General features: G+C 42.0%; 1 protein-coding gene across 1 annotated transcript in view; it reads right to left on the bottom strand.

Annotated features, from left to right (window-relative positions):
* cblb (Cbl proto-oncogene B, E3 ubiquitin protein ligase) overlaps positions 1-15327 on the bottom strand; it is a 68596-nt gene that overhangs the window by 23191 nt on the left and 30078 nt on the right. The window contains exons 5-6 of the mRNA XM_070982675.1: positions 12859-13015; positions 5304-5425 (exon numbers count right to left, since the gene is read on the bottom strand). Coding sequence (XP_070838776.1) covers positions 5304-5425; positions 12859-13015 — 279 coding nt within the window. The remainder of the gene's footprint in view (positions 1-5303; positions 5426-12858; positions 13016-15327) is intronic.

Genomic DNA, 15327 nt, shown 5'->3' with positions numbered 1-15327 from the left:
ATAGAATTTTGCATAGGCAAAAGTTACTATGCAGTGCATAAATACAACATAATAGGAATAATGTAATTGTATTTACAATTGGAAATAAAGTAAACTGTACTTTTTGAAACGGCACTTTTTGGGTCATTTCATATAGCCATAGCCAGTTTTATTCTCAGAATTAATGCTAATAGCCTTTTCAAATAGTCTCATGCTTTAATTGCACAGTCCCCAAGTCATCAATGAAACCTGGACACTACAGTGACCACTGGAGGGTGGAACAGATCACATGATTACACCTCACACACTTTAACTGAAGAAATGAAATGAGAAAAAAAAAAAAAAAAAAGTTTTTCTCTGATTAAATATGAGGATTCTGCCATTGCCGTTTGTATAAAACTAAAGTGCAACAAACAATGGTGCTTCTGCTTTCAACCTTCATCACAGAGGGATTTCCTTGTGCAGCTGAATACACATGGAACAGCTCAACACAAGCTGGAACAATCTGAATGTGCAAAAGATGTGGGAAAAAAAGGAAAAAAGAGAAAGAGGAGGTTTTATAAATACAGTGCAGCATGAGTACTGGGTTAAAAGCTAGCCTTGACCACAGTATGATCCCACCTCCACCAGCAACAAAGACACCAAGCTATACCCACCAGGTCTTTGACTGAGCAGAGACGTGGGAAGACAGAGTTCCAAAGTTTCAGGCTGTTTCACTGTTGCTAACAAGCTGTGTTTCACCTCTGACTAGAAGACCTTTACTGAGGCCTGAAAGTATGCCTGTCTATGTAAACAATAATGAAATGCTTCGACAAAAACAAATGCATTAATCATCACTTTCAGTGTGAAACCATGTCTGGTGTTACCGTTTAGTTGAGATATGATCAATGCATTGTGGGCTGACTTTTCATCAAAAGTTGTGGCTTATCTCAAGTGCATGCGTGTGTGTGTGTGTGCTCACGTTGTGGGGACAAAAATCTGTTTACACAGTCAAATGTGGGTGTGCGTGTGTGTGTGTATGTGTGTGAGTTGAAGCGGTAACATGTAGCAGGTCATCTGATGACTGCCATCCCCCACACAGCAGTGTGTGTTTGTGTGTGTTTGCTCCAGTGTTGGTTCATAACAATGGTATTTGCATGATTCACTCTGTGATCAGCACCCTAGACATTTGGAGATGTGTACAGACAGACAGACAGACAGACAGACAGACAGACAGACAGACAGACAGACACACACACACACACACACACACACACACACACACACACACACACACACACATACACACACACAGTCCTGTCATTATCTGCTCTGCTCTACCATGCAGCCACGCAAGACTGGCTAATTACAGGGCATGCATGGCTTAGCTCAAGGCTACACGGCTACACGAGCTGCTCACAATAAATTAGCACTGTTACAGGTATTTTCTCAAGCTACTTTCTTCCCCCCACCAGGAACTAGCCACGTGGAGGGAAAAAACACCCCACAAGATTGGCAAAACAACAAATGCAGCAGTCATTTTGTAACCAGTGTGTAGGTTACTGGTGCGTGTGCGCACACACACACACACACACACACACACACACACACACACACACACACACACACACACACACACACACACACACACACACACACACACACACACACACACACACACACACAACTTGTTTCAACTGATCCAGGACAGTTGGATTTCCTTCACTGAAAATGATTCTTGCCGTATGTTTATGTGGGATTGTATACAGGACACACTTTAAAACAAAGATATCAAACATATGACGTTTTATGAATATACATGACAATAATGAGTTTTGAGAAGTTCTTCAGACTGAGGCTTACAGGTATGACAGCAAAGCATAACCTCTTTATGACACCTATAATCCCAAATTCCTAAACATTCTTTATTTCTGAGTGACATCCGTTGCCTTTGAGCCTGAGCTCTAAGTCTGTTTGCTACGGTGGCCAACATCTTAAATATTCATGAGCATATGTGCAGGCCACAGAGATCAATGGTTACATCCCTGAGAGGTGGATTCTGAGACAGCACGTTGACTTTGAGACCTGGCTGTATGTCAGTCACACCTAACAACAGGGAAGCTGCAGGTGACCAGCGGGAGCGGTTCACGCACTGTAAGTCAAGGGTAAACAAACCCTGACATGAATTTAAATGCTCTGAAAACCTATTTTCTCAATCAGTTTCTCATTATTAGCAATTAAGAGCTACATGGACACGGTATTACCTGCTGAAGTTAGATCAGTTTTACTCCATGTGATATTTCTCTCATAACTCCATTGGAAAAAGTGATGTCACGCATTTCTGTGCACCAATCAGAATTTTTCAATGTAAGAATCAAATCAGAATCTGTTGTTGTGGGTTGCTTGCTTACGTTTTCAGCAAGACACCACTGTTAATTAAAACTGATCAAACCACAGTAACACATCCTGATGAAGCAGGTTAACAGGTGTTTGCATCTATTCTTACAAATGCCATGAACTGCTAGTAATTACTCCCATGCTGTGTCTTTTTAACTTCATCATACTTACTTCTTGGTCCAGATGCAGGATCAGAAGTGTTTCTGTCATCTCACCTGGACGTGCCTTTTGATTTGTGATTGTCATTATGCTCATTAAGCAAATTAGTCCTGAAGGTGACTTTCTGCCTTCTGTGAAGTGTTGAACATGTCAGGGATCAAAGACATACAGTGGCTGTGGTAACATGCAGGTAGAGGGCTATCCACACACTCATATAACTGGTGTTACATCCACCAACTACTATTTTCATCTGTAACACGCAGAGGTGTTACAACATGTTGAGCAATATGCACCAATTTCTCTGCTGCTGGCTGCAAGAATCAACACTAGAGTCTTCTTCTACTCTCACCATCCAGCAAGTGGAGATCCAGTGGATAAACTTAATGGAAATGTCCCCACAACAGGAAATTGAAATCTGTTGTTTTGACATTTTTATGTTGCATTACTGTTTATTTTGCTGGATAGCCTTTTGAGTGTTCTGCTAATGTGGCCAGTAGCATCTATTGTAGACACACACTGGAGCAATGTTGGACTATTTCATACTCAGGAACAGTCAACAGAAACTGTGAGAATGTTAAGCCTTGTTTGAAGCCAATCAAATAACCAGAGTAGTATCTTGGATGTGGGAAACTGTTTTTTGACCTTGCTTTTTGTGCAGTCTTGCATAGCCAGACCTAACGTTATCTCCACACTGCAACGCAAGTTCAGCTGGTTTTGTTGTTACAGGAAAGGTCCCTCTGCTGTGTGCATCAGTATGCCTGTTTGTTGCTGCTGTATGTAAATTTTTCTTGACAGACATGCCATGTTGTACACTGCCTGCTGTGCTTATAGAATAGACTGTGGGTTTTCTCTCATATAAAGGCTGTTGAGCTGCTGAATCCTACCACTTGTCTTACTCTGAGAACCAATCACATTACAATCACTAATTAACCTACAATATGGGAGCAGTCTCAGTACTATTTGGAGCTAATAAACACATCTGTTTTTTTAAATAATTTTTGCTTTCTTAAGATATGTTCCCTTACATTGTTAATAGAGTGAAAATAGGTGGAATTATGTTTTGAGTGTAGAATCGCTTTAATGTGTTACTGAATACGGTAACAAAACACACACAGAAATAATAAAGTAATACAGACTTTAGGTCATACTGTCCACTCCTTGCACCTTGTCCTTTGCAATGCATATAAAGATTGTCCAAGTAATATCTTTCTATCTCTTGCTGGTCTTGTCATAAGGCAGTGTTTCTCAATTCAGGTCCTCGGGCCCCACTGCCCTGCATGTTTTAGACGTTTCCTGCTCCAACACACCTGATTCAAATGAGTGGCTCGTTATCAGGCCACTGCAGAGCTTGATGACAAGCTGATCATTTGATGCAGGGCAGTGAGGCCCAAGGAGTGGAATCGAGAAACACTGTCATAAGGTATTGCAGCAGTAAATGATGCCTCTGGTGACAGGCATTGTATAGCTTTGGCACGTGCTCCTTTAGTACTGGCCCTGGTTGCCTCTTTCTATTCACGTGTGTGTGTAAATTATTAAATGGTGGGTTGCCTGTATTTCCACCTTTTGACTTCATGACACAGCAGGAAACCTTGCATAATGTTTAAGTTATCTCCATGTCTGATGATTTAAAACAGAATCAGTTCCAAATAACTGAGGTACCCCCTCTTTCATAATCAAAGTTTCCTCTCTTGTTACCTCCTCATCTGATTCCCACATTCCACTCATCTCTTTTCAGACAGTAGGCTACAGGCCCAACCTTACTTCATGATATGTTTATACCAGTTATCTCCTTATTGATTGATTGACTAACTGTAATTTCATGGCCGCTATAACATATTTGTTTTACTTTTTTTATTTGCAACATGATATACACTGTAAGGGGACAAGTATTCAAACCACTACTGAACTTCTTCTTCTTCTTTTTTTTTTTTTAGAGTTATCATTGATTTAGCACACTGATAACAGTTTTGCACTATCCATGTTGTGGCACAATAATAGATCAGTGATGACCATGAAGTTTAAAATGTGAATTGTGTTCATGGGAAAAAGAGTTTCTGTTGTTGCAAATGGTCTCTCATGGAAGGCATTCATGGTTTTGCACTCAGTTGTTCACATGAACGGTGACAGAAATTATTGTGTAAAAAACGAATGAGAGCTTGAAAGAGAAGCTCAACCCCTATTGACTTTCTCATGTTCTGACAGCTGGCCAATCACAGTACTGGTTGTGATTGTTTTGTTTACTTACAGCAACTGCTGGACACAGTCCACAGATGCTCTATTCCTTAGATGTATTAATACTCCACCAGTCAGCATAAATTAAGTTTCTATTTGATTTCTTGTTGGTTTGAACTGGGTGAGGCTGCTCTGTAATATTTTCAGTTCTGGTCATCAGGAGCTCGTCTTGGTCAAACAGATTTTATAGATGTGAGATTCCTCTTCTACCATCACACTGCATACCAAATTTGTCTATTGACATAGCAACCTACACACATGGCTGTCTTTCCACAGTCCTTCTGATCCTATTTGGATCTAATTATATTGCACATACATCCTGGCATCTGGGCTTCTGTGAGAAATGCCAAAGTAAACTGTTAGTTGATATTTTCTGTTTCTCTCCACAGTTAAGTACATCACATCTATACCAAAACACAGATATGGAAAAAACACCACCAAGTCAAATTTAATAAAATAATGAATGTTTCTTTTCTAACATTACTTTTGCCTGATGCTCAGTCAGTAATGAATGTGAATTTGATTAGGTACTTAAAATACACACACAGTTACCATACCTGCCAGGCTTATTGATGTACTTGTGCAGTCGGGCCTTGACTTCATCATAGGTAAGGAAGGCCATGTAGCCAGGGTGTGTCACTGCAAGGAAATTCCAGTTCCTCAGAATTGATCCCCATGGCTGAAAAAGACCACCCAGTGTTGTTTAAACTAAACAGATTGTTATGAGCTGTACATTCATTTTTCATTTTTTCAGCATAAAGTTATGTTGAGTTAGTATTTCTGCCACAAATAAATGATGAATAGCATGTTAACTTGGCTGAATCTGAAATCTCTGAACAAACTGAATGAGAGAGAATGCAGAGGGCGAGGTTCTTGATTTCTGACCAAGTTTACAACATTAGTTATGTATTGTAACAACACATTCTCAGTATAGGCATAGCCCTGTCAGAGCTGTTGCTATTGGGTTTATCTGTGTGCACTGAATATTTTCTTTACTGCCACTGCACACTGTACAGTTGCCTCTCTCAGGTGCTCATGTACAGTATACATGTGCTCCAAACAGCCAGTATTTTCTTTGGCTAATGTCAGTGGAGCAGGGGACCGAAGTCTCAGAGGCCTATGTCTACACTGCTTGACCTGAGAAATGCACTGTTTGGCATGTGCCAGATCTGAGAAGGCATCATCTGCCATCTAGCACATTTAATGCTGAATTAGTCAGGCAGGACAGACACATCATGCATACAGAAGTGGATATAAGTGCCCAAGATACCGCACGGACGTCAGCCACTGTCTTCCCGCTGAGGAGGGTTGTGGATGAGGATATAGCTATTGTGGAGTGCGCCCAGATGGCCTGTGTAGGCTCCAGTCCCGCTGCACTGTAGGACTGTGTGATGGCATCACACACCACGCTGTTTCTTTTTTTCAAAGCAACGCCTTGTGAGTGCCCTCTGTAATGAATACATAGCTGCTGAATCTGCCTGATGTTTGCTGTGTGCAAGCCATACTGAGACAAAGCACACACTGAGCACACATTTCTTCAGCCTCATTTTCTGGGACGCGGGGGAAGAACTCCTTGAGAGAATAATTCTGGACCAAGAGTTTGATTTTGGCATAAAAAAGGTATTTGGTTGTAAAGTTCCTTTGGAATAGACAGGCAGACAGACAGAAAGTGCACATACGTAGGTCACTCTTAGATTTGGGCAATTGGCTTGAAAAGGGGACGTCCAAAATTTGCATTAGCAGGGGTAAATCCCACTGTGGTGCTAGAGAATGCATAACAACCGTCATCTCGCAATGTCTACAGGTAGGTTAACATGAAAAGCAGAGAACATGACCTCTCTTCACACACTGGCGCTGAAAAGCAGACATCTAGCTGTGTAACATGCTGTAGTAGAAGGGGCTCTCACACTCTGGATAGTGTGCACCAATGTAGGGGGCAGTTCTAGCCTTTCTGAGTGCCCTCATGCAGTGGCCAGGCCCACAGCCCTTGGCCTATCAGTGGGAGATGGAAGATCGCACCATCAAGCTGTGACAGTGCATCTCTGCTGCCAAGGTTTCCCCACTAGCAGCTGCACCATTGTCAGGAACCAACATGCTCTTGTGTGTTCTGATGCGACCAAAATGACAGCTAGATTCTCTACCTGAATATACAGGTATCAGAGGAACTGGGGTTAACGCGTTTGAGACAGCTCTGGCCCACAGCCTGTGAGAGAAGACAAAGCACAGGGATGGCAGACTGACAGAGAGAGAGAGAGAGAGAGAGAGAGAGAGAGAGAGACAGAGACAGAGACAGAGACAGAGACAGAGACAGAGACAGATCCAGTGCGGTGGAGCTCCTGGCCACAGTGGGTTGTGGATATCCACAGATGTGGATGTACTTGTAATCAGACTCCTAACGGGAAGATGGGAGAGCTCCTCTGCATTCAGGTGTGCACAGTCTTGCAGGGCCACACTGAATGTGAGGCCACAGGTGGCCTGCCTAATGCTTGGCCCGTGTGCTTAGCACCTAGGCAGGCCTCAGAGCAGAGGTAAAGTTCTGCCAGTTCAGGGGTCGCCAGGTTGACAGACGAGGCAAAAGCAAACGCTTCAGAGCAACTTTCTTCATCTTCACTTCACTTTACTTCACTTCACTTGTTGACTGCTTGATCGTGCAAAATAATTTGAGAGAAGAGCTCAGCTGACACTGCTATATGAGGACCTGATAGGCATAACTGTACAGTGTACAATGACAGGAAAGAAAATCTTCATGACTGCGCATACAGTACATGCAGGAATAAACCCCATAGTGATGGCTCTTAGAGGGCGAAGCCTATACAAAATAGAACTAGGGGTTTGGGAAGGAGCTTGTATACTGCACAAGTTGTGTTTAGCGTTGTTTATAACTGGTTAGAGGTATTCTGCAGGACAGAGTTACACAGATGCCAAAACACTTAATGTGGAAGAGAACTAGCAAACATTATTGCTAAGGCGTGGAATCTGTTTACCTGACTGCTCAGCAGGAAAGACTTAATAAATGAAGTGCTATAAAAATAGCTGTTTGTGCAACATTACATACAAATACAGAAGACCTTGACCTCTGACTGTAAAGCACAAAGTCAAAACAAAAACAAAACATCTGCATCTTTTCATTAAAAGAAAAATTAAATTAGTTCATATGTGCAGGTGTTTTTGTTCCAGTATAACAACCACAAAAGCTACTCTTCTTCTGAAGCCAGAAATTCAGCACAAATATCTTTTTTTTTTTTTTTGGAAAAAATAAGACAGATACAGTAAGCTGTTTACATCAGATCCCCAAAGTCAGAGCAATAAAGCAGTGGGGAATTGTGTTTGGAGGGTCAGTGGGTCTGCCAGTTAGACCCACATGGTGCCAAGTGCCAAAGTATTCACCTTTATCCTGCCTGTAAGCTTGAGCTCACCAGGGACAATTATGTGTTGCCCTCACTGTGTAGCTGGTTGACAGAAGAAAAAAAACGTAGACATGAATACTGGAATTACTGGCTTTTGAACTAAAATGGCAGTGGAGCAAGCCCTAACCACTCCATGAGTTTGTTGATTTGAGCTGCAAACTGGATAGTGGCACAGCCCAAAGAGACAGGAGACAGCCAAATGGAAAAGAAAACACATCTAACACAACTACTGGGGGGACACATACTAGTAAGCAAGTAAAATACAATCTTCTCATTCTGTTCTTCCTGGTCAGATCACAAATTTGTGTTACATGTGTTGAGTCATTTTGTAAATTTTCGTGTAAGCAACAGCTGTCAGATTACGTACAGCTAGTCAAAACATTATGGAGTGTTGATCAAAAAGCACAACCATAGCTGGAACATTACAGCCTCCTGATCCACCCAACAACATGATCTGTCGAAAGGTTTGACACATTTTCCTTCTTTGTTCACCCACACATTCACACTATCCTGTGGGCCCATCGATCCCCTCTGTGCCTTCCATCAGGATTCCCAACCAGTGAATCAACCAGGCCATGGGCATGAGGTTAACCACAGGGGACTGCCTCCACTGACACAGAGGTTACACCAACCTGGAAGTGGCTTCCCTAGACACGGTCAGCCAATGGCAACTCCCACCCACAACTATACAGTATATGCTTTAGTAAAGCATCACTGATAAGCACAATGACCACCCATGAGTTCATGAAAAGTCAGAGATGAATGAGATGTGTTAGATCCTTTCTGAGCTTTTTGAGATGCTTGATAACCTGCTAAAAAAACACCACACAGCTATTGTGACACTGATCCTGACAAAGTCATTCATCAAGTATTCATAGTCTCACTTTTCATGTTCAAAGTAAGCATGCAAAGTACAAAGGTTCAGCCAAAGTAAAACATCACTTTAAGGCCTCACCACCCACACACCATCTTGAAGCCACATGTCCAGTAATCTGTCAACAGGGGGGGATCTAAAGCCACACATATCCAAAAACCTCAAACAAGCACAAAAATAGAAATGAAAACAAACAGAACAAATATTTTCTACATTGCTTTTGCTTTTAATTTACTGTATCAAACCCATGAATAAGGTTTTGAACCTGCTGCTGTATCTACATTACTCAGTTCAATTTGTAAATTATTTCCCCTTCTCTGAATTGCCTTAAAGAAGCAATGGGCCAAAGACTAATATTGAAATTAAAGGTGAAAGTGAGGCAAAGTGTGGCAATCCATTCAACATCCATATATATTTGAAATTGTTTATTATAGTTTAAGATAATACTATTATGGTTTTGAAGTTTGCTCAGCCTTTTCCTGGTTTCCTGGTTTAATAAAGTTCACTCTCTTCATGTGTCATGTTCTGTTTTACCTCCTGTTTTTGTCTTTTCCCGCCTGCTTTCCATGTCACCTGTGTTTCATCAGTTGATTAGTTCTGTGTGTCTTTAGTCGGCATGCTTTCCCGCCTTCAGTTGTCAGGTCATACGCTTCTGCTCCCTTTTCCTGTGTTTATTGCTTGTGTTCTCTCGTCAGTATTTCTGCCAGTGCTCTTCAAGCCATCCCACTTTGTTCTTCATTCTGATTTTGTACTTCTCCTGCGTTTTTGAATTTGCCTCAGTCTGCTCCCTCAGTTTTTGTTGCTTACCTATTCTGTCAACTGGAATCAGTTTTACATTAGTAAAGCTTGCTCTATGTTTCTTCTTGCTGCCTACCTGACATCTTGCTTTTGGATCCCCTTTTGCACCGCTTAAAACACAACAGTATGACCTGACCACATATGGACCCAGGGGACATGAGCACCACCAGAGCATCTGTAGGGGGTGAGATCTGCCATGGATACATTCTGTTTTTGAATTAGCAATACTATGGATGTTATGGGTAAGCTGAGGGCCATGACAATCAACTCTATACCCTGTTTGGTGGAAGCTCTAGGCCTGGCTGAACTGTTACTGGAGACTGATAACCTTAAAAAGACCATGCTGGCCATTCTGGAGTCATCCAGTGGCTCTATGCTCTATGCTAGGCCTAGGATGGAGTCTGCTAACCCCCTGCCTGTCCTAATTTCTTTCCTGTCATCCAGTTCCCTGGTCTCTCTTCAGCTGGACCCTGCTCTAGAGCCAGACAGCCTCTAGACTGCTAGTCTAAAGCCAGTTGACTAGTCGACTAACACAAAATTAGCCAGTTCCCTGCCTGATCTTAGCCTGGAGCCACCTTTTGAGAAGCCATTCAGAAGGAAACGTGGTTCCTGCAGATGTCATGCCTCCCACCCGTCCAGCTCCTTGTCCTCACCAATCTCAACACCTCAACCTCACCACTGGCCAGTGCTGTGGAGGTCTCACTGGCCAGCATCGTGGAGGTTCTGCTGCTCAGCGCGATGGAGGTTCCACTGACTTGTGCTGTGGAGGTTTTGTTGCCCAGCACTATGGAAGTTTCACTGCAAGCGCCCTGGTTGACATCTCTCAAGTCCCTGGGTCAGCCACCCCAAATCTGCTGCCATGTCATGTTGTTCCTCAATCTAATTTGGCTGAGTTATCCCCAGATCTTTATTTTGATGTCTCTTCAGCACCTGGGATTGGCTGACACCATGTCTGTTCCTAGTTCCTTGTCAGCTGCCTGACTGACTCCTGCCCATGGTTCCCCCTCAGCTGCCCAAATAAATCCTGCCTGTGGTTCCCAGTTGGTGGCCCAACTAACACCTGCTCCTGGTTTTCTGTCAGCTGCCCTGCAAACACCTATTCCTGCTTCCCATTTGGCAGCCCTGCCAACACCTGTTCCTGGTTCCCAGTCTGCAGTCCCAGCCCGCAGACACCTGCTCCTGCTCCCTAGTTGGCAGTTCAGCCAATACCTGTTTCTGGTTCCCTGTCAGCAGCTGATCTGGCATCTGGTTCTACCCCCCGAGTTAACAGCCAGGTTGACACCTACTCCTGAGCTGCAGCTGTCTCCAGTTCCTTTGCAGCAGCACTCTCCTGTTCCTGTCCTGTAGAGATCCACTGACACTGAGCTGAAGCAGTTACCAGTTCCCGAGTTGCAACATTCTCCTCTTCCTGCAGAGCAACAGTAGTCTCCCATTTCTGCTAAGTCACAGCAGCCTCCTGTGGCTGTGTTTCAGCAGCCTCCTGTTTCCCAGGCTCCACCAGGTCACCTGCCACTCACCCAGCCAGCGTTTTCAGTCCTGCAGTCCTGCTGCCAGCCTCCAGCTCAGATCACCAGCCACACGTATCCAGTCACACACTCCATCCGGCTGACTCTTGGCCAAAGACGGAACCCGTCAGACAGAGTTCAGATGCCTTCCCACGCAGCTTAACAGCTATTCACACCAGGACTCACGTGACCCTAACAACTCACATGATGGCCAGGTGGGTCAAAGATCCTGCAAGAGGATAAATGCCTGGGACTTCCCACCAGTCAGTTAGAAGTGTAGAAGCCTCTTGGATGAGATGTGAAACATCCTTTAGAACCTCAAGCAAGTCCAGTTGCCTTTGTAAGGCCCTTAGAAGTACCATGACTATCAGCTGTCAATCACTGGTATGATTTTGTTCTGCCAATTTTGAAACATCTAAGGAGATTCGACCACTCTCAGGAAAAACGGTATTTGGAGTACCTTCTAGAGAGTTTGCACTTCAGTGTACAGGCTGATATTGGCACAAAGGTTGTTGATGAAGTTATGATTCAATGGAACTCTGCCAAGCCATCATTACTCTATAAATAGGTGGAAAATATTATGGCATATCACACAAGCGGCTCAACTAGGATGTCTGTTGGCTCTTGTAAAGTCTGGAAACCTTTCCCCTCTTACTTTGAGAAAAAGTTATATTAAAACATTAAATCTAGATTCCCTGAACCTCTTTTTTCACCCCTCATCTCATTTTATCTTTGTGATCACATTGCTTGTGTATTTGCATGTTGGGTGTATTCTGTTTCTGGAAGCTACTGTGTTTTTTGTGTTGTGATGTAAATAATTTCCTGTTAGAAAAGTACAAAAGGAAGCTTTAAAAATAAAATAAGGAGAAAAGTATTTTTTTTCATCATAGTTTCCTCATAGTTATCTTTACATTTTCAATGCTTCATTAGTGCTTATATGGATTGGAAAATCTATCCAAATATAATGCATAAATGCATTCTGATACGTAGTTATTGCTTATTGTTAAATAGTGATGCGCTTTGTATTCTTTGTTTGAGATGCTACACCTGCAAGTGCCCAGCTGGACGTGCAATGACAACACCACACATTACAAACATCCTTCTGTTTTCACGTTTTCTGTTTTCAGTTTGTCCTCTGGCTTCTCAGAAAATATAACTATGGTATTAAATAGCTTGCCCCCATTTTCATGACACATTAGAACCGAAATGCCATGCCTATGATTATGATGAAGGGTGTCACTTCTAGCAGTAATTTGACAGCGTATGTCTGGCTTGTTATCTCATATCAGCGGGAGACTGGAAAAATGCAAGCCACAGTAAAATGGATCCTAAATGCATTTTTTTAAATGAAGAACTAGACACAAAGAAGATGTGTGCAAAAAGAGCTCAACAAACTGAAGGCACAACATGCAAATGCCAAAACCTATCGTGCATGAATACAGAATTAATCCATAGGTGAGTTAAAGTGCTATATGCTATGCGTGTCAAAATCAACTGATTTGAGGTTTGAAACTTTATTTTGACCAACCTGGAAGAGGCGTGTGAAAATATCGAACTCAAACACAGAAATATAGTCATTGCAGGTGAGGTCGATGGTGGATTTGAGGGCCATGGCTTCCAGGCCCGAGCTGATGGGATGCACTTCTTGAAGGCACTGTCGGAAAACTTTCCATGGCACTATCGTCCTGCAAGAAAACAAGAAATGCAACGATAAGAGCACAGATACAGCCACTTGGGAGACAAAAGGTATTTTAGCAGACAATGCATCTTTATTGATATAAATGCACCTTTGGCAAATGCAAAGCTAGAGTTTCTATGCAACTAAAAAATTCACAGCTGATGTGTGAGGATTCATAAATAAGGCTGTAACTTTTATTCTACTCAAACTGTCATTATGGCTTTAGATTAGATAAAATAACAAAAAGAAAACAAAACAAATCTCCAGGCTTACAGACTACGTTAGATTGATGATGAGTTCCGGTGGTATAAACTGAGGAGGCATCTCACCAACGACTGCATATAGAAATTTGACATTTGATTTGATAGGGCCATGGAAAACGAAAGTATCTGCTGTAGATCTCATTTCAGCTAAATAACAAATTACCAAATGCATGTGGTGACTGTGATCAGCAGCCTCAGTGGCCCTTACACTCTGCTGAAGCTGTTAAAAGAACACAAGAAGTTAACCTCACACTGCTCTATCCTACTTCCTGACGGTTAAAAGCTTGTCGCAGCAACTGTACAAGATTAAAATGCACCACTACTAGACAGCAATACTTTCTCATTAAATTAGAAGAAACACCTGCTTAGGGATTAGTTTATACTGTCGCACTATACATGAAGTCTTCCTTGAACAATGCTTTTGTACATGAGTGAGGAATGAGATGGTGAGGACAGCAACATCTTTTACCCACCAACTGTTAAACCCAAACCCCAACATAGCATATTATTGTTGTTCTTGTCTTCATTTCATGATTATATCTCAAGAGGCTGCAGCACATCAAGGTGAAGATAAGATCAAAGGGAGACAAAAAGACTCATACAGCAAATACTTTAGATTTAATCCATCAAGATTGAGAAGTGTCACAAGGCCCACCAAACTGAGGAGTGGTAATTCCATTATGAGGACATTTCCAGTGGCTCATGAGAAATGTCACTTAGTAAACATTTCCTCCTTGCTAGTTCCACCCGAGGCTTTTTAATTTTACCTCTCAGCCACACGCACTCGAGTGTGGCAACACGTCTTACATTGTAGCTGAAAGCCTTTTTTTCCTATTCTAATGATATTCTTCCTAAATTTAAATACACATCATAGCTGAACAGATGAGAACCTCTCCTTAAAGCTACAAACCACCTCATACGTGTTACACATCATCATTGAATATTATTATCATTGTTGTGTTGCTACTAGGGCAGGCGATTGAAAATGAAAATATTTGAGTCTGACTAAAATTACACTATCACATATTTATGATCAACTGCTTTGTTTATATATCCTTCTTTGATCAGATATTTTCTGATTTAAGTCAGATCTTATATCAGAAACATTCTTGTGTGGCTGCTTGTGTTAAGATAACCCCAGTTTGTCCCTCTGTTTATCTTAATCAATGCTACTTTAACTACTAAAACTAAACTTCTTTCTTTATAAAAAGAGCAAGGACATATCATTCCCCACTAACTAGGCAGGAAATAAAGCTGTAACTTGAGAAACAAATTAAAAATCTTTTTGAAGGGTGTATAAGATTAAGACTTTTTATCATCCAGATGGTTAAAAGAGTCTTTGAGAATTCTGGAAATACATTCAGAGCAGCTGTAGTAGTTGTGACTGACGTATGGCAATTCATGAAAGGCACAAACTGGGGCTTGCGTTTAGACCACATTAATTGCTGCTGTGCTTGAGATGTTTGGCTTCTTGATAAATGAACCAAAACAGGTTTTGAGAATAGTATTCCATCAAATGTTTTGAATGTTTCCGTATTAGCGCTGATATTGAATTGACAACAGTACCAAATATCAAATGATACCTAGCCAATATGTGCAACGCAGTGAACACAGAACAAGCAATACTGTAATCAAGCAAAGATAGGCGATTATGAAACAGAAAGCTGGAGAGAGAAGGAAAAAGAGACAACACAAGGACAATGAGATACTAATGAGAGAGAATACAGCACACTTGAATACTTCATGACCTCAGAGTTGAGCAGAATGCGTTTTGATAGCAATCAAGGCTGCAAAAAAAAGCAAGCCACTGCTTACGGGAACATCACTCTGTGGCTCAACGCATGGTCGACCACAACTTTAATATTCACTTGCCTGTATACATTAGCTTCACATTCCCACTGCTGTGTCTGACACCACCTTACTGGAACATACACGCACATAGAATCATATGATTAATATATAATATATGACTGAATCTGGGAAAACTGTGATTGAGTGACCATGACTGGGTGGTAATTGATGAGCTCCTCTGGCAATTTCTTGCAGGGTACAGGTC

This window comes from Chaetodon trifascialis, chromosome 16, assembly GCF_039877785.1.
Source record: "Chaetodon trifascialis isolate fChaTrf1 chromosome 16, fChaTrf1.hap1, whole genome shotgun sequence".
Lineage (NCBI taxonomy): Eukaryota > Metazoa > Chordata > Actinopteri > Chaetodontiformes > Chaetodontidae > Chaetodon > Chaetodon trifascialis.
Note: the sequence above shows the minus strand (reverse complement) of the source record. Positions and strands in the feature narration are given on the sequence as shown.